Source organism: Gorilla gorilla, chromosome 5 (genome assembly GCF_029281585.2).
Source record: "Gorilla gorilla gorilla isolate KB3781 chromosome 5, NHGRI_mGorGor1-v2.1_pri, whole genome shotgun sequence".
In the NCBI taxonomy this organism is placed as follows: Eukaryota; Metazoa; Chordata; class Mammalia; order Primates; family Hominidae; genus Gorilla; species Gorilla gorilla.
Window position 1 is genome coordinate 151,884,246 of NC_073229.2, and position 19,344 is coordinate 151,903,589.

The following is a 19,344-nucleotide window of genomic DNA, read 5'->3' on the forward strand; positions in this document are numbered from 1 at the left end:
GTTTTACACGTTATCTTCATTTTAGAGGCAACTTGAACCAAGAACCATTGGTTAAACACCTAAAAGTCTCATTATATGTTGACTCTAATCTTAAACAGTTTTTCTATTAAAATCCTGGATGTAAGAGTTGAGCTAGCCCACCTCAACAATCACATTTTCCTCTTTCCATTTCTCACTCCTTTCTGACAGCCTTTTCCAAAGCTGCTTGACTGATTCAATTAGGAAGAGGCCAGTATTAATAATTGGTAGTTTGGGCACCTATCTATGCAGCTTGGCCATGCTGTGAAATTTGGTCATTATGACTGAGCTCGGCACTGTAAGTCCGTAGGGGATGGAGAGGGCAGGGAGGACAATCTCTCTCCTCATGGCTTTTTTAGCACAAGCAGCCCCCTCCTTAGTGAACAATTTATTTCAATTCTAGTTAAAGAATATTTTAACTTAATCGTTACAGGAAGATAGTTATTCTAGAGTTAAACATAGAAGAGAACACATACAAATAAAAATTAAGAAGTTTATTTTCAACCTCCCCAAGTCTCCAATAGGTGAGCATGAAGTTTATTACACTTTTCAATATCAAGACAACTGGAAACACAGTATGTGAAAGGACTTGTATTTAGAAATGTTATATATGATTTCTATTAGAAAGCCCTTGATAATTTACAACCAAAGTAAGATATGCATTCTCTTAATTTTCTAATCAAAGAATGGTACTTACTAAAAGTACAAATTTAATTGTTCTCAAATTCCAAACAAAAATATTAATTATTCACTATTGTTTGAAAAATAACAAATTATATGAGTCTAAAAACACCTATGGTGCAGTTTGCCAAGGCTGTTAGGTTAAGATTCGCTGTGGCCTTCAATAACCAATGTGGGTCTTAGAAAAGTTTCTGTTCTTATCTGCACAAACAGGCAAAATAAATAAAAGAAAAACTGTCCCATAAAACTTTAGACATTGTAGATAAGAAATGATATTACCACAATCAAATCACTAAGCACTTTTTAGGACACTAGAAATCAGGATTCCTTGTTACTTAGAAAAAATGTAAGGTAAAGTAAGCTTAATCAGAATATAAACATTGAAAAAACTCTAATTTTTTTTGTCCTAAAGTTGACTCACAATTTATTGTCTTCAGAAACACTTTGGTACAAAATCAACAAATTTCTCCACATAACATAAAATAATTATGAGATAGGATGTTAGCTAACAGATTTTGTACAGAGTATGATCTATGGATGAAGTTCAAGCGTTACTATTAAATTTCTATGTAACATTAACCAGATAGCCTGTCTCTTCATTTTCTTAGAGGAAAAATAATATTGTTCCTGTATACTTAATACATAATAAGATAAATTATTAAAATGTGAGAGCCCTTAAAGTAATTTTTATAGATGGTGCAACTATAAGAGCACCACTCTAATGTATACTAATTAAGAATCACTTTGGTTTATTGTCAGCCAAATTTATTATATTACAATTTTATTGTCTTTTTCTTTCCATCAAATATTATGATTAACTAGATAATTTTCCTACAATCCTAAGAAACATTCATCTAAAGAATTATCTGGTACATAGTACATAGAATATTAAGACATCGTCTCAGAAATCTGGTGAAATTTCAGTCATGAACTTTTTGTTGGGTCATAGAAGAGAAGGTTATGGAAAACTCCTGTGACTCTCAATGGCTTTGGCTGTTGGAATTCAAACATATTTATGACACAGCGTATTTTGTAAATACACTGTGAATGTGAAATCAAACTCCTTTCCATAGTTCCAAGGGATTTGGATAAGAAACCTGAACATTTTAAATCAGTCAGATACAATTATTTTTCTGTAAGTTAGTCTTGTTAGGAATGATGATAGCACTAAAAAATGGCAAAACAAATTCTGGAAAAAAAAGAAAATATTTGGTGGCTTTTATCCTATTTCAGACTGGTTTTACTCAGAAACTGAAATACAGAATTATTTCCCAATTACTTAGTTGTTGGTAGTAGAAATAAGAACCTGAAAAAATGTGCAAGTTAAATAAATACGTCCTAAAGAACAACAAAACAATGCCTACAGATTTAGACACAACAGAATAGACTATATGAATTCTATATCATAGGTTTCTGTAAGTTTTATCTGTTAAAAGTTTTAACGTTGTTCTCTCCTTTGCAGCGATGAGTCAAGTTTCTTCTGGAGTCCATTGGGGAATACTCGTTTTTCAGCTAGAAGGCTAGCTTCTTTTTTCACTGCAACATTTATGTTTGCTGCCTAAGTGGCTTCTGTCACATCTTGTTATTTCTGATGTTTTTCATTTTTGAATGTTTCTATAAATAAAAAAAGAAGGGTTTATCAGAAATAAGTATTGAAAATAACCAGAAAGGAAACTGCCTGCTTTCAAATACTGTCGACACTCACATGCATATGGTTTTTGAGAAACGGTTGGAAGCAAAGCAGAAAGAGCCAGCAAAATAAAGAAAAAAAAAAGAAACAGAAGAAAGTAAGCTCTTCACTCTTCAGAAACAAGGTAGATACTTGTATGAGGTAGGAGATAATAGCTTACATGTATGAAGTGTTTTTCCATGGACAAAATGCTTTTCTTTGCGTTTCAGTTCGTCCTTATAACAACTCTATCATATGGGTAATGTAAGGTAGAAAACTGAGACCTCAGTGAAGTTGAGACCTGCCCAGCAATCACATAGCTAGTAAGAAGATGAAGCTGATTGTGTCTAAAAATGTCTGTTTCCAGACTCAACAGGCTTTGGCTATGGCAATATGCCTACTGAATAAAATGCAAGCCTACTGGAGTTCTAAGAACTACAGAGGAGGAAAAAGGTACCTAATAATTGTTAAACTGAAGAAAAATCAACAGGCCTCCAGCATAAGCTGTACTATCTAAAGCTCCTAGTTAACATGTACACATACCTGGCATTAAGACAACATCATGTCAGACTCTCAAATAAAGCAAGCTACGCTGTGAATAGGAATTGTGCCTATCTTCAGGCAAGACACTTTATTCCTTTCTACTATGGCTTTATGGAGCGCGATGGATGGGTAATTAAAAAAAGCCCTAAAAGTAAGCACTACAAGTGGTCAAGAGGAACAGAAAACCAGAAATCTCTCTGACCCTCCCCTGCCTCTATTGTACTAGAGGTTAGTTAAGTGCTAACTGCCAGGACCTGGAGAGAAAGTCTCTGTTGGTCTTCCTTCTGAGCACTCAACAGCCTATAACTGCCTACCTCCCTCCCTCCTTCCCTCCCTCCCTCCCTCCCTTCCTCCCTCCTTCCATTTGTTTTCCTTCCCTTCTTCTCCTCTCCCACTTTCCCTCACTTTCTTCTTTTTTTTCTTCCTGCTTCCTCTCTTCTTTTCTTCTTTGAATTATTTTTCTGTCACACTAGCTGTATAACCTAAAGTAATTTACTTTAGGTTACTAACCTTTATATGCCTCATTTTCTCATTTTTTTTAAAGGAGAAGGAGAAGGAGGAGAATAATGCCTATTGAATGGAATAGTTGCAAAGATAGAATATGTCAATAAATGTAAAAAGACTAAAATTATCTCACTATCTCAGCGATTTTCATGATGTGTGTGAAACACAGAAACAAAATATGCAGTTCTGTGGCTCCTGAGGAGGTCACAGACTACTTGAGAAAGAAGAAAGGTAATGTCAAAGGAGAAAGAAGAGAGATTTCTCCACATACCATGTTAATTCCCCTAATCATCTGAATTTACTTTCCTCTGTCAACATTTCCATCAGTGTTAACTGGGACTCGGAGCTGGAGTGGTCAGTGGGTTGATGGCGAAGAGAACCTGGACTGCATACTCTCCTGGATTTCGTTCCCTCTCCTCATGATCCACTGTCCTCAACGGCTGCCTTTAGCTTTTTAGATCTTTCTTATATGACAAACAGTAATAAAACCACACACTGTAGAATATACATTTTAGATATAAGAACACAAGATTTTTAGGCAGTATGCCCAGATTTAATTCCCACTTCTATCATTTACTATCTTTGTGACTTTATCTATAAAAAGGAATAACAGCAATATTTCTTCCTTACGGTGCTGCTTTTCTTAGGGAGCAGGGGGCTGGGATGAAGGAAAATGAAATAAATGAATTGTAGTACAGAGAATTGGAATCTGAAGACCTAAGTCTGATTCCTGAGTCTACAACTTAACTGGCTGTGTATTTTGAGGAATCTCTGAATTCCATTTCTTTATCAGTGGATAAGTTTTCATTATAATAACTGAATCATAGAGAGTTGAGGAAATACCAAATGAAATAATGAGCTTGCAATTACTTTGTAAAATGTAAAGTGCTACAGAAATATTACTTGCCATTGCCATCTCAGAGTCACATAAAACTATTATAAGCATGCAGTTTGAAACTTCAATCTGTCATCTTGACAGTTATTTGTCCAACTCTCCCTTGTCAATAAGCTGATTTAAGATAGTACACAGTTAAGCAGAAAAAATGGGAGTTGAGGTAATTAAAATAATTAGATTATTTCCAAATAAAAAACCGGGATTTACACAATCTTGGTTTTAGAAGAGACCTTATACGTCAGCTCACCCTGCCTGATCTAACCCAATCTTCGCCCAGTGCAGTGGTCCTCTAAATTACATCTATGCTCTGGTGGCAAGCTCTAGTTGACAGAGCAGGAGATTCCACATTGAACAGAAACTGTGTTTCTTGCACACTACCTTTCAAGAAATCTCAAAATGTGCAAGAACTGTTTTTCTGACAATAATTTAGGTTTTAAAATCGAAATTGATTTAAAGTCTTTATCTTTTTGGCATTCACCTACTCCTTTTGGAAATGTCACAAGTTCAATAAAGAGGTGATGATTCTCATCTTGAAATGGATATTCACTGAACCAATTACTCAGTTGATCAGACTAACTGAGGTATTTGGAATCATGTAGACAAGTTTTCTTGGAGATCAAGTAAACTATTTCATCCATAGAAGAGTAGACATAGAATGGAATTTCATTTTGCTTTTCTTTCTCAAAAATACAGGCTAAAGAAGTGTCCTTCAATGGTCAGAATTACATCTTTTTAATAATAACTTACAAAATGAAGTTATAAGCATAAAATTACATGGGTAATTATTAGAATAAGAAGGTTAAAGTGAAAGAAAATTTCAATTTCGTCATATTTTGGAGGAATCAAGCTGAAGTATGTCTAAAAGTAATTTACATTCTCTTATAAACCTGATGTTTCCTAAAGTGTTAATTTGAAGGAAAGCTGTTCCCTTGTCACTTTTCTTTTGGGAAACTTTGAGTGCCAGTCCCCTGAAATTGCTCAATGTGATGGTGAACACTCAAACCTGCCATGAACCATCTACCTCTTTTAGGATGCAACTTGATTGTGGTTTCTTGGAGTCTCTTCTGAACAGTTTCAACAGGATTTTCATTCATGTTTTCATATTTGTACCCACCATTAACTTCCCTTTCCTTTGTATCTTTTGTCATCAAATTGTTGGCTGAGACTGAACAAACAAATAATACAAGTTAATAGCTGCTTTATTTCCCCTCTCATTTGAAGTGATTAAGTGAGTATTGCATCATGTTTCAGAGATGAGTCTTCTATGTGTACTCCAGCAACTGTTTTTGCATACAGAAAATGTTTGATAGAATCCACACATAATCTGTCAAGCACAAGATAGGAGTCTGGGGTTCATTTTTGTATTCAAGAAATATTTACTGTGAACCTCTTATGAGCCAGACACTTTCCTATAACCTAAGGATAGAGCAAACTGATAAAAATCCCTGCCTTCGTAGTGACCTTATGTGGAGTAGGTGACCAATAATCAAAATAAAAAGGACACTGCAAAATATGTTAGAGAGCACAAAGGAGGCAGATAGTGCCAGACAGGAGGGTTATAGTTTTAAAATAAGGTGATCACTAAGAAGGTAACCATTGAATAAAGACCTAAAGGAAGTGAATCTGCAAGCCACATGGATCTCTGGGGAAAGATTATGCCATTTAGATAAAATAGTCTGTGCCAGCCTTGAGGATGGAACTCTCCTAGGGTTTTTGAGAAACAGCTATGAGGCCAACATATCCACAGTAGTGAGAAAGGAGAAGTAGAGAGGCCACTGGAGGATATTGAAGAGAGGAGTTACACAATCTGGCTTAAGAGTATTATACACTTACTCTGGCTGTTGTGTTGGGAATGGACACTATGGGCCACGTGTAGGAGCAAATAGACTAGTTGGAAAGCAAGTGCAAGAATCCGGGTGAGAGACTGGTTGATAGCAGCAGATAGCTTAGCCTTGGTTGGTAGCAGTAGCCATGGAAAAAAAAAATGGGCATATTCCAGATGTTCCTTGAAGATAAAGCCAATCAGACTTTCTGGTAGAGTGGGTGTGATAAGTGAGAAGAAATGAAAGGTTGTTCACAATTCTTCTAGTGCATTATTTTTCAAAGTGTGATCCATAGAACCCCTACAGCAGACTCACCTGAGATACACTGAAACACATCCCCGTGGTATACCTGAATCATACTTTTTCCCTAAAGGGCTAGACAGTAAATATCTGTTACCATTACTTGACTGTGCTGATAGAACACTAAAGCAGTCATAGACAATGTTTAAATAAGTGTAGATGTGTTCCAATAAAACTTTATTCATAGATATTAAAATTTGAATTTTATAAAATTTTTACAAATCAAAAATATTATTTTTAAATATTCCTTAACATTTGAAAATGAAAAATCAAACATTCCTGGCTCCCCAGCCATAAAAAATCAGGCAATGGGACCTATTAATATTTTACCCATAGGCCATGATGGTTTCCCAGCTCTGCTCTAGAGAATAGATTCCAAGAATATGTATTTTTAACATACACATTAAGCGATATTTTAAAGCACAAGAACTTTCCTGTAAGATAAGTATTTTTATTCTAATTTTAAAGACAAGAAAACAAAATCACAAACAAATGTGACATTCTTTGAATTAGAGCTTAGTCTTGGGTCTGTCTCATTGCAAAACTTGCACTTTCTACCATCCCCCAGCACCTCATGGAATAGTTTCCCAGGGGTTAATATTTCTGTTCAACCATAGATGGAGCAGAGAGCAGAGTAAAAAGAAAAGAAAAAGGTTGCTTTGCCTAGAGAACTGTTTTTCCCTCTCAATATGGTACACGGTTTTGCCCTCCTAATTAGCATTCTGCTGATGAGATCTCCCATTGGTGAAGGCTTGCGAGTAAGATTTCCATGAAGAGCAAGCACTGCAGGAAATAAATTAATCTATAGGGAAGAAGAGGGGCCAGGTTGTCAGTGCTCACACAACTTCCTAATAGGAAATGATATTTCAGAATTGTTCAAAGAATGAAATGACCGTGGGTTGTCCTTGCAGCACATTCTTAAACATTTAAATCTTCTGAGAAGAGGGAGATAGGTTGCTATAAAATGAAGAGCAATCCTATAACATTTTTCTTTAGGGTGTCAGTATTTCCAAACTAAAATAGCCTTATCTAGAAGTGTAAAATAAATTCTACTAATATTGTTATTCTGTTTATATTATAAGAAATCTACATTGATGTTAAATATAAAGATGAAAGGACAGATTTTTAAATCATCGGTTAAAAATTATACGATATTTTAAATAACAGGTTTTCTAGACTTTGGAATAAAAGTAATTTTTGCACTTAGAACACTACTTAGAATAACATTGAATTATTGAGGTGTTTCTTCATTAAAATTAAGAAACAACAATGTGTTTTATGATCTAAACTACCTAACTCTTGATCCCATATAATCAGCCTTTCAATTAAGGTCTTTAATATAGAACCTCTGACTTGCCTAATCCTCAAAATGGTCCTGATAGGAAACTACTTAGGTTTTATTTTCCAAGATACAAATAGGATCTGAGGTTTACACTAAACATTTAGATTAAACTAAAGCTACAGAATAATTCTTTATTCTCTACCTTCCACCTTGGCCTAAGAGGAGAGCTTTCCCAGGGAGTTTGTTTTTTTCTGACCTGTTTAAATTCCCAAACTAAGTAGGATCTTAGACGGGGTGAATCACCTGTATGTGAGTCTCACTTAGAAATAAGACCATTTGAGTCCAACAGTTTCAACGCTCTAATTCAGAGTAAGCCAGAGGATCACAGGCTTTCAGAACTGACAGGGCATACAGATTATCTGGTATACCCACTATTTTGATGGAGAAAGTCAAGCTCAGAGAAATGAAATGGCTTCTGAAATGCTATGCATCCAGGTTGTGGCAGAACTGGGACTCAAACTTGGAGTGCCTTGGGTTTCATTTTCTAGCCTAGGGTTTGTCTTATTACTTGACTAGTCTAATTTATGAAGGACAAGCAGTGACACAGATTTAGTGTAAAGTTGTAGGGAAAATTCGAAGAACATAGTCAAAGCTACAATAGGAAGAAAATTACATCAGAAAATATGGATCAGGAGAGTATAACATTTTCTTATTAGAAAACATTTATGTTTATGTAGGACAAAAACAAATAAGCATATTTAAAAGGTCATCCTTCCTGGCAGTGATTTGAGTTTCTAGAGAGACATAAGGAAGAAAAAGGAAAATGGCCCCCTGTTTAGCCAGGAAGATAACCGGAAGCAATGGCAGCAATTAATGAGTGACCCACATAATAATCAGATCCTCCTCAGAACTAAATAATCATCCTCTTGTACCAAATGGCTGTGCCCTTGGCTGAAAAAAAGCCACATTGCCCATAACCATAGATCCTTCTCAGGGACAGCTGCATCCAATGATTGTTTGATGCAGGGGGTATAAAGGTCTGTTCCCCACCCCCTAATTCAGGACAACCCTGAAGAACCATGCCAGCTCCAGATCTCCCTATGGGATCAGTTGAGGTCTTTGTTGTGACTGTATCATGATTCAATTTTTCCCTCTGCCCAGACCTGCTTCTGGGACTCTGCCTCAAGCGCTGTTCCTGAGAGCACTTTCCAATCAACTTTCCACATGTAAATCAACCCAGGAAACTGGATGCAACAAATAGTTCAATGAAAACATTTCCACTTAACACGTTATTACTAAAAATAGACCTTAAGCTGAATAAACATTGAAGCCCTGTGCTCCTCCTTAGCTATTGCTGCTGAAGTAAGATGGGGAAAGAGTCCATTAGAGAGCGTCAGGGCATCCATGTCTCTACACAATTGGAGTGTTTCTTTTACTCTGAGCAATCAGTGACATTATCAAAGAGGGTTTCTCATCCCCTCCATGTTCATAGCATTCGCAAAGGCTATAACATTTCAAGAGCATACTGCTCTCAAAGGCAAAAAATGCAGACAGAAACTCAGAGACTGAAAGATCCATAACATCAAGTCGCCACAGCCAGCAATTTACAGAGCGTATCGTAGGAAAACAAAGTTTTCCTTAGCAATCAATTCATAAAGATTCAGTAGTTAATTATTATAGCCTGACTTCATTGTAGTTTATTATGTACCCTACTAACTTTTACCTATTTGATCTAATATAATCTTCAAAAAAAAAAAAAAAAAGCACATGGTATAGCACTACTAGTAACTCAATTTTACAAATAAAAGAATAGTCTTAAATAACAAATTGCTCATGGTATATAGCTACCTAATGGGGGAACCAAAATGTAAACCCAGAAATCTCAGTTCAGCCTCTGAAGGTCTGCACTTTATCATTCTATCACTTAATCATCCTACTTTCAGAGAACTTTTTTTTTTTAGTAATTTATGGATAAAATAACATGTAGAATTAATAATAATGTTCTTAAAATAAGGCATGGGCATCACTAAGCAACAAGAGTGAATCAAGGACCCACAGAAGAAGGTCATCTAGAATCTGGTGAAATGTTTTCATCAGTTTCTTAGTGAAGACATCAGTGGCTGATAGCACTGATCCTGAGTGAGGTTTTACTGTACTCTTGGCTGGAATAGAGTCTTATTACACAATTCGTGTTCAGTCATTCACAGCAAAATTTCAGTTGTTGACATTGAATACCAAGATAACTAGTTTCCTTAGTACAATTATTAGATACATATTTGAAAAGGTTCCACCCCATGTAACTGAAAGAATTAGGTCTGGGTATCCTGAAAGAGCAACATTAGAAAAGCAAAGCAGCACCCCTATCTTAATTAGGCTTTTTTTTTTAAGTCAGTGATATGCTACAAAGTCTCTGCAACTGTTACTCTCGTCAAAGAGAATTTAGGAAATGACTGACTTATGTCTAAGCATTAGAAAGAGGAGAAAGCTCAGAAAAGGCCTACTCTACCCACCCTGAACTCAAAGAAGGCTACTACATATTCCATGAGCTATCCATATGAAGTATGGTAAATGTTAAGTATGGCTCCAGTGAGTCTTTTTTTTGGAAATGAAGAACATATACTATATTATATAAGATGAAAATAAAGTTTGAAAAATTATATTTTGCTCTACTTTTGTATTTTTATATATAGAATTATCACACAATTATAATCCATAAGGAAGAAAGACTGTAATTATTGCATTTACAAATGGGAAAGCAAATAAAAATATGGCCAAGATGTTCATACTGGGTAATTTCTAAATAAGTGCATGTTAAAATCAAATTGATCTAGGAAAGGAGATTCCATTTTACTCTCTTGAATGAAGTTAGGGGGTCTCACTTGCCTAGAACCACTGCTTTAATTCCAAGTCATCTTTGTCCCTAAAATCATCACTTACAAGTAATACGTTCAAAGCAGGTGCTGCTCTGGTCTGTAACATACGCTATACTACTCACTCAAGGCACAAAGCTGGGACTACTGCTGTACCATCCCAGAAAGATTCACATACAAGAGAAGATTAGATAATGTTTCCCTCTGATTGAAACAAAAACTTTGATCTCAGGAATTGTGTTATCTGGTACTTTTTAGAATCCACAATCTTAAAGAAAGAAAGAAAAACAAGTTCCAATGAATTAATAATGGCTTGAGACTCAATGCGCTGCAGCAATTTTCACTGCAGTGGTTGTTTCTTTTATAGTCATACTTGATTAGTATTAGAAATTTGGAGGAATTGCAATATGCGTGGTTTTCAAAGCCCTTTACAGAATTTCATTTTTCTCTCTCGGAGAGAGTCAATGAAAAGGTAATAAGAAAAGCTCTATGGGACTTTTTTATAGGAGTGTCAGAAGCCAGTAAGCTAACTACATGAAAGAACCCAGATTGTGCAGACAGGGTTTGGAGCAGAAACACTTCAGAGACTTTATCTAGTATTTTGACTTTTATATGTCCTTGGAGAAGAAAGCGTGCTAGCTACAAAACCAAATAAGGAGGAGAAAGGAGCAAACCGTATGCTTAAGAATAATTACAGTTTCAATTTTCGTATGAACTAAATGTGAAGTTTCAAAGATAAAGTGTAATAGAAATTGAGGGGGTTTGGTGTGTCTAAAATATTGGCAAGAAACAAACTTCTTATTTCCCTTGCTAGCTCATCCCAAATTTCTGCCATATGGAAGTTAGTCTGGGTAGCTTAATTGAATGCTATCAACTCCTCCACAAGTCCGTTTGCTTTTGTTTTGCACTCAGTAGAGATGAAAAATATCAGATCACAATCTCTATAAACTAAACCATCATAATTCAAGCTTGCATTCAGTGACTTATCTGACACTTCTTTAAACTTAAAACATCTCAATTATTTTAACCTCTTTTCAAGACAGTAATTCTTCTTGTTCATTGTTCTAGCAAAAATATCAAAATATTATTATCACAACAATACAAGCAATCTTGAAATATTTCTTTGCCATGAAAAACATAAATGAGGTGAAAAATCTAATAATGGAAAACAATAAACATTACTATTATTATTGTGAGTGTTCAATATCATGCTTCACATAAAACTTCATTTCAATGTGATTGGCAGAGCAGGATGATCACTTGGGCTGAGTCATATATTCCAAATAAAATAATAGTAAGAATCTGTCCACTGCACCTTTGTCATGTGGACAGTTAAACCACCGTGGTTTAACTGACCTATACTCACATCAGTACCTGCTACTGCTGTGGCCCCATGGTTGCTCCTTTCTTTCTCTTCATCCACCAAATCATTCTGACTACCAATCAGTACTTTTGAATCCAGGCCAGCTTGATTTGGGTGAAGTTTCTTGGTTATGTCTACGTGATGACGCTGAAATGACACAGGTCAGAGTGATTGATTTCACAAGAAAATTATCAGTCCAAAATAAATGCTTCACAGAGATATGAAAGATTTATCATATGGCAATTCATTTCCATATGTCTGAAACAGAACATTTGACATGTCAAAGCAAGTTACAAATTATATGCCCATCAATATATTTTGGAAACTGAAGTGTACAATTTTTGAAGCAATCTAAGTAACTAGAATAAGAAGTCATTTTAGGCATAGAAAGCCATCTCCAAAGACCATTTTTGTATATTACTTTCTTCTTGTGAAGCTTATAAAATATTTTTCATTTAGAACATTTTTACTTAGTTTTTATTCTTATAGTTAACTAATCCAGCACTTCATTGTATATTACATAATTACATATTATATAATCAAAAGCAGATTTCATTTCTGTATCATCTGTACTCTTCATATAAAACAAATCATAACATCTACTATAAATTAAACCACATTTTTAATCAGCATTATGCAAATTTGACAAACCTCCTTTAGTCAATTTCAGAGTAATAATTCATCATAACAATGAATTATTAAGGCACAGCATCAATGGTCCCTATAACTCATCTCACATGTAAGAGATGTCACAGCATTTGACATTATACTGACACACTGTATGCTTCAAAAGAATCATCAGATGGGAACAAAAAGTGAAGACTTCAATTGGAAATTAAACTTCCAGTACTTAATTAATTCATACCCAAGTCCAGACTAGAAGTTTGTCAAATTGAATAAGATTACAGAATATGTGAAGATTCTCAGCGTCAATATTAGCTAATCAATTACGGCCATTCAGACTAGCCATGTTGGCTCACTAAAGGATAGTATAATGGACAACTTTCCTGTAAAATTTCTCCTGTAGACCATATATTGCATGAAATTCATTAAAAGCTTGATTTTATAAAATCAACCGCTTTTAAAGCTTGAGAAAGGCCAATAAGGAAATTAGGCTTTAGAATGATTAAATAATTCACTTGAGTTAACAAAATGAACAGTGCTGAGTCTTATGATATGAATCCTGAACTTTGGACAGTGTTCTTCATGATTGATTTCTTAAGATTTTTAATGTGGTGGACTGGATGTATGGATAGCCCTCACTCTTCACCCCTCTCTGTATCCATGTCCTTTCTATAGAATTTTGCAGTGCCCTCCTACTCTGACTTTTGGCCTATCAATGTGGCTTCTTCTGGCCCAATAGGATATTGACACAGAGGCTTGAAAGAGGCTTGCACAATTGCTTTTGCTCATTCCTTAACTTCCACTATGCCATGAGGCTATGCCTAGACTAGCTGGCTGCAGATTGAACATGAGATGGGCAGAGTTAGGTCACCCCAGTTGTCCAAGCTGAAGCAACCAACAGCCAGAGGAGCCCCAGACGTTTGGGTGAAACCAGTCTAGATCATCTGAGACCAGCTCAAGTCAGCTGAATTCCACAGCTTCATGAACTAAATGAATGTGATTTTGGTTGTATGCCATTATGTTTTTCTGGTGGTTATGCAGCATTGTATGCTGACAGATAACTGGTACATTCAACCACCATCTATCTATAGTATCCCAGATAATGGATGTGGTGTAAGAATACAAATATAACATGACATTCTCTCAGACTCCAAATTATTCAAACACAATTTCTTACATTGCTTATGCAGATAATTAAAATACAGTGTGATAAGTCATTTGTAGATATTTCTCAAATTCCTTTTCTAATGACCAAGGAAGGGATCCTAGCAATACTACAAAAGACAGCTCAAAAGATCAGTTTGGATGTTGGTACCAACTAGAACTAAACCACCCCACTTGTTTATTTTTAGCTCCTCCACAGTCCACAAAAATATAAGCCCATCACTGTAATTTTTAGAATTTATTGTCAGGCCTCTATTATCATGTAGTTTTTGGAAAGAAGCAGATTTCAGCATCCAACTACTTTCCTGATTCTGAATTACATACCTTTGAAAAGTATATTATTATTTCAAGTTACGACATGAGTATTAAATCATAGTTTCTCAGAACTGAGCAATGCAATAGATCAAAGAAGGAATAAGCTTCATGTTTGTTCATACCAAATTCAATTGAAAATATTAAAACATTGAGGGAAAGTTAAGAATTCATGCACGTTGTGTATATTCTAATATATTCCAGACTGAAAATAAAAGAAATGCTGAGTTTATTTACTCATAAAAGGACTGTTGTGAAAGCCAGAGAGAGAAAATAGCCCCTTCATCAGAATAGGTTCTGTATTGTAAAGGTTCTGTGCTTCCTGGTGCAAACCTCTGGCACACTGGACATTTTATAAACATATTAGTGTTTCAGTAATTAAGAGCCTCATTTTCCTGGAAACAGTTCCCACAGTGGAGTGTCTTCTTAAGCAACCCCTGTCAGATTTTCCAGCTTCTCTTTTACATTACATATTATAGCCAGGCTGCTGTTCCCAGGTCCTAACGTAAAGGGAGGTAGGTGTCTCTTAAGTTGCTAACCTTGCCACACTCCCTCTTCCTTGTTTACTTAGCCCCTCCTTCTAGTTCCCTGGGTCTGCATGTTATACCCTGGCATCTCTTTTCTGCTACAGTAAAATTCCTACAGTGTTTCATTCTTAATTGCCCAACTGCCCTCAATTCTCTATCTTCCCTCTCGCCTTTCCTATTTCTCAAATTCTTCCACCATGCCTTGATAACTTTGCTTTATGGTTTGCAAACTTCACTACCTGTTCAACTTCTTTTCTGAATATTGTCTCTACCTTCTTACCCTGACGAAAATCTCATTCTTCTTTGAAGACGCCTCTTCTTCTGTGAATGATACTGCCTGCTTATTCTTCCTCATCCCTGTTACCCTTAAGTGGAGGATCCCCTTCTCTGAGTGTTGTCCGTTGCAACCTTACCTCCTTGCAAAACATGTCTGCTACTTTGATATTCCTGTCGTCTAGCTGTGTGCCGTCTCCCTTCTTGTTGGTATCATCTATCTACTAATATCCATGCATTTTTCATAAAAAGGCTTTGACACCCGGACTTTTGTCTTTTCTAGCCTCAGCGTCGCCATGATCTTGGACAATATCCATATCTACATAAACATTCTATCTGATTCATCCCTGGATCTCCTTACTACAAATGAACTTCTCATTTTTTCTACCTCATGCTTTCAGTCCCAAGATCACATCTGAAGTCTATCATCAGCTGAAATGTTTCCACCTCCAATATTAAGTATGTTCCTCTTTCTCTTCATCTCCTATCCTCAAGTTTATTCTCTCCACTCCAGCCAAATCTCCTTCTCCAAGACTGCTTTTTCCACAGTTTCTGCCAAGGCTATTCGTGGGCCTCACTGGGATCTGAGATCCACTGATCCCTCTACTTTCTCTATATCCATCACCCCCTTGCTCTTTTTCCTTTATTCTCTGTCCAGCATCCATTGCTGCTCAGAAACTTCAATCTGGCAGACTTCAACTTGTTTTACCTCTCAGCAGCATCTGACATGTCTGGTCACCTCCTTCTTTTGGTTTCTGATGTTCCTCCTTCCACTCTGCGTGCTTATTCTTAGTCTCCTTTGCTGGAGTATCCTTCTTTACCCAAACATTGCGTGTCAAGAGGTCTCAAGGTTCTGTTATTCTCCCAGTTTTCTTTTTTTCCATTCCTAGATAATTTCAGCAATCATGTGGCTTGATCTACCACCTGTATATTTATGACTCCAGCGGGGAGGTAGAGATTTATGAAATGAGATGAGGTGTAGAGAGGCAGGAGCTTGTATGCCTTAGTAAGCACTCTGGATTCTAATTCTAATGTCCTTTCAGGTCCACAATCTCATCACTCTTCCTTCCTGTCTGAAGGGTTGGCTATTCTGTTTGCCTAGGACATTCTTAGTAAAATTTCCCCCTTAATATTAAGAAGTCTTGGGTTCCTGCAAGTGTCACTCACTGTGTAAACCTTAGCCAGCACTCTATTTTCTAGTCTTTGTGCACCTTGTACTTCTACTATAATGCAATTTTTATAATTACAATCAAATAATAGCTGTTTTCATGTTTAATGTCTATCTCCCTGGCTAAAATAAAACTCCCTGAAAGTAAAAACTATGCATGCCCTGTTCACTGTCTTGAGCTCTTATCTCAGGGTTTTAAATGTAGTAGGCATTAAATAACTACATATTAAACAAATAGGAAAATTCATGAATAAAACATGACTTAATTTTTATGACTTTTTCTTTAGCCAGTTATCAATGGCCACTATATAGTCACACTCACATGCATAAGCAAGTTTGTGTATATCATCACTCCTAACAGTACTGCTTATCATTATATATTGGTAGATAAAATGCAGTTACATTTTACTTTGTTTTATCCATTAAAAGCACATATTTCAAATCCTGTGCTTTTAAATAAACTCATTACTGAAATCATGCAGAACTGTATTCATACAGTATCCCATATAGCTCTGAATCAAATTACATTGGTCAACTATCTATGGAAGTTATAAATCTGAGAATTGTTATGTTAGAGAAAGTGAGAATTGAGAACTAAGTGTGTAAACACAGTGGCCCCTATTACCCTAGGCATGAGAATGTGGCCTGACAACAACTGGAGAAATAAAATCCTCTGTCAGATCCTGCTTCTGTGATGTCAAGTCTTCAACCTGAAGGTTGGGTCCAGAGGAAAACGAGAAAATTAAAATGTTTGCAAAGAATGGAGAGGAACATAGATAAATTTGAACTGCCATGCATCAGGCCTCTGTGACCATGCTGTAGTTGTACTTCAAAAAATAAGGTTCTGTTTATTCTATGTAATTTCCATTTAACTTGTTATTAGAAATGAATCATTACAATCCTGTCTGCTAATTTGAAATGACTGTTAAATTATTTTTATGTTATTCTTGGCTTGCATTTTGCATGTTGTTTTTAATGTTCCTGCTAAAGGTAATGATGCAATTATAATGTATTGAATATTTGTCTCACAAACAAAGAAAGGAACAAATAAATATTACCAAAAAAAGTTAACCAAGATGTCCACAAAAAAAAATTGGAAAGAGCTCTTCAAATCTATCTTTCATCTCATACCTAAGGCCATGCCGTTGAATAAAATCATACTTTTTCAATTTATTGAGATTCCTAGTTCGTGATTGTATTTATTTGTGCCCCTTCTCCCCAAGGGCAAATGGGCTTGTTTTTCTTTAGAGAGCTACAAAGGACCTCTCTTAGCCAGGGACTAAACATCACTCATATTTAAAGCAACTTGAAGTATCCTAGATAATGTACTTTACTTTTTACTTTGTAAAAAAATCAATCCTCTCCTGACTAAAAAAAGCAACCTCCTTCTCTGCTTATATAAACACTGCTACTTTCCACTGCCTGTACTTTTTCACTTCAGAAAGTACACTTAAGTTAAGAAATTTCAAGTGATATTTGAGAAGAAGTCTCTCATTAACTAACTTTCTTCCAGAGAATTAAATTCTACTTAAAATAAGAACAATGACAATAATTCAGAGACTATACGTAAATAAAAGAGAATAAAAATCGAATCACATCAAATACAGGCTTGCTGGGGATATGCAAATTATCATTGTAGAAATGCATTCTGTATGTAATCTGTCTCCTACTGTGTGTGTGTGTGTCTGTGTGTGTGTGTGTCTGTGAGTGTGTTCTCTTCTGTTTGTTATATAGTTGAATCACCATAAATAATTTAGAAGATGATCAAGTGTTTTTTATAAAAACTAATTAATTCATCATTGTGCGTTATAAAGGTCCATAATATAATAGAGGCAAATATTTTTTTAAAAAGCAAGAATGTAAACTGTGAAAAATAATCTAAAACTGATCATCCATATAGACAGTCATTTCTTTTGGGCAATATTCTGAGGTTTCCTACAATGATCCATACATACTCAAACTGCCCTTTCTGCACAGAATGTCTTCTTTATACCAATTCAAAGAGATGCGTTTGAGCTTGTTCAGCCCTATCCCAAAGACATGCTATCTTTTGACCCTTTCCTGTACCTTGCAGCCTTATGTTGTTTACAGAGGGTTTGCTCAAGCCTGTGTTTGGCAGGACTTGGTTCCTCAGCTCATCAGAAGCTCATTTCCCCTTTTCTGCTCCTCCTGGAGCTTTAGGCTGTGACCTTCCCAGGTGAGAGTCCTTGCTGGCATCACTTACCCTCCTTTGTTAGTGCTCCTCCTCCCTGGACCATTCGCACCCTCTTATTCAAATGTGACCTTGCTGGCTTGGTCTGGGCTGGCAGTTGATCAGGAACTTCACCAGCAGTCACAGGTGTTTGCATGTGGCTTGACACTAAGACATTCTTGGGCCCAATAGTGGTTAACAAGAGGGACAGAATCTTTCTTCTGTGCTTATTCCAAGTACCTCCAGAAAGTCAGACATTTAAAAGAGTTGGTATCTACCCTGAATTTTTCTTGGGTCGGAGGACAGACAGTAGGCCTATGGAAAAGAAAGATGCCTGAACCTATTTCCCTAGTTGCTCTAATAAGAGAAGACAGTACCCCATCTCAATCCTACAAAGACCTCTTCTTCTTCCTGGACTGGCTGGGACTAGACCCAAGAAAAACCACCCTTGCTGTAGCTGATTAGAAATCATCTCACATATCATATATCAAAGATCTTACTGTGTCCTGCGGGAAAGAAATTCTTCATTACTATTAAGATTATTTTATACTTCACTTTCAAGATATGCTTCAAGAATATGTCAAGCATTAAAGTAAGAGATTAACAGTACTCATATTTCAGATATAGATTTCACTTGCGTCTTCCTCTATTTTCCCTGATGAAAACTGGGATCTAGGTAATTTGATATCTAGAAGTCCCACCATCTTGATTTATGTTGACTTAATCACCCTCTTGGAAAAAATCAAATCCTAGTTCATGGATGCGGGAAGAACTCAATATAATCACATACTTTGATTGAAATGAGTTGAAGAATTTTCAGCTACAATACTTAGGTGGAGAACCTCTTCACATACTTCCGTCAAGCTCAAATCAATGTGCTTCTTGCTACTCTAACGTTCTGTGAATTTAGCCAAAGACGAAATGAAGATTTGAAGCAAGGCTTAGCAAACACTTCTTACTTTAAAATGAGGTCTGAATAGACAGCTAATCTGTACAATTATTATTCTTAATAATTGCATTTTAAGGAGATAAACAAAAATTCCTTCTACTCTCAAAGATATCAGCCTTGTCACTCCAGATATTGGACAATCATGCAAAATAATTTGCGATTTTAGAGACACTATGGCAAGTGCCTCC

General features: G+C 36.0%; 1 protein-coding gene across 1 annotated transcript in view; it reads right to left on the reverse strand.

Moving 5' to 3' along the window:
* Nucleotides 1-491: 491 nt before the first annotated feature.
* The window catches only part of THEMIS (thymocyte selection associated), a 198,688-nt gene continuing 179,835 nt past the window's right edge, over nucleotides 492-19,344 (reverse strand). The window contains exons 5-6 of the mRNA XM_019029818.4: nucleotides 11,960-12,095; nucleotides 492-2,313 (exon numbers count right to left, since the gene is read on the reverse strand). Coding sequence (XP_018885363.3) covers nucleotides 2,282-2,313; nucleotides 11,960-12,095 — 168 coding nt within the window. The 3' untranslated portion in view covers nucleotides 492-2,281. The remainder of the gene's footprint in view (nucleotides 2,314-11,959; nucleotides 12,096-19,344) is intronic.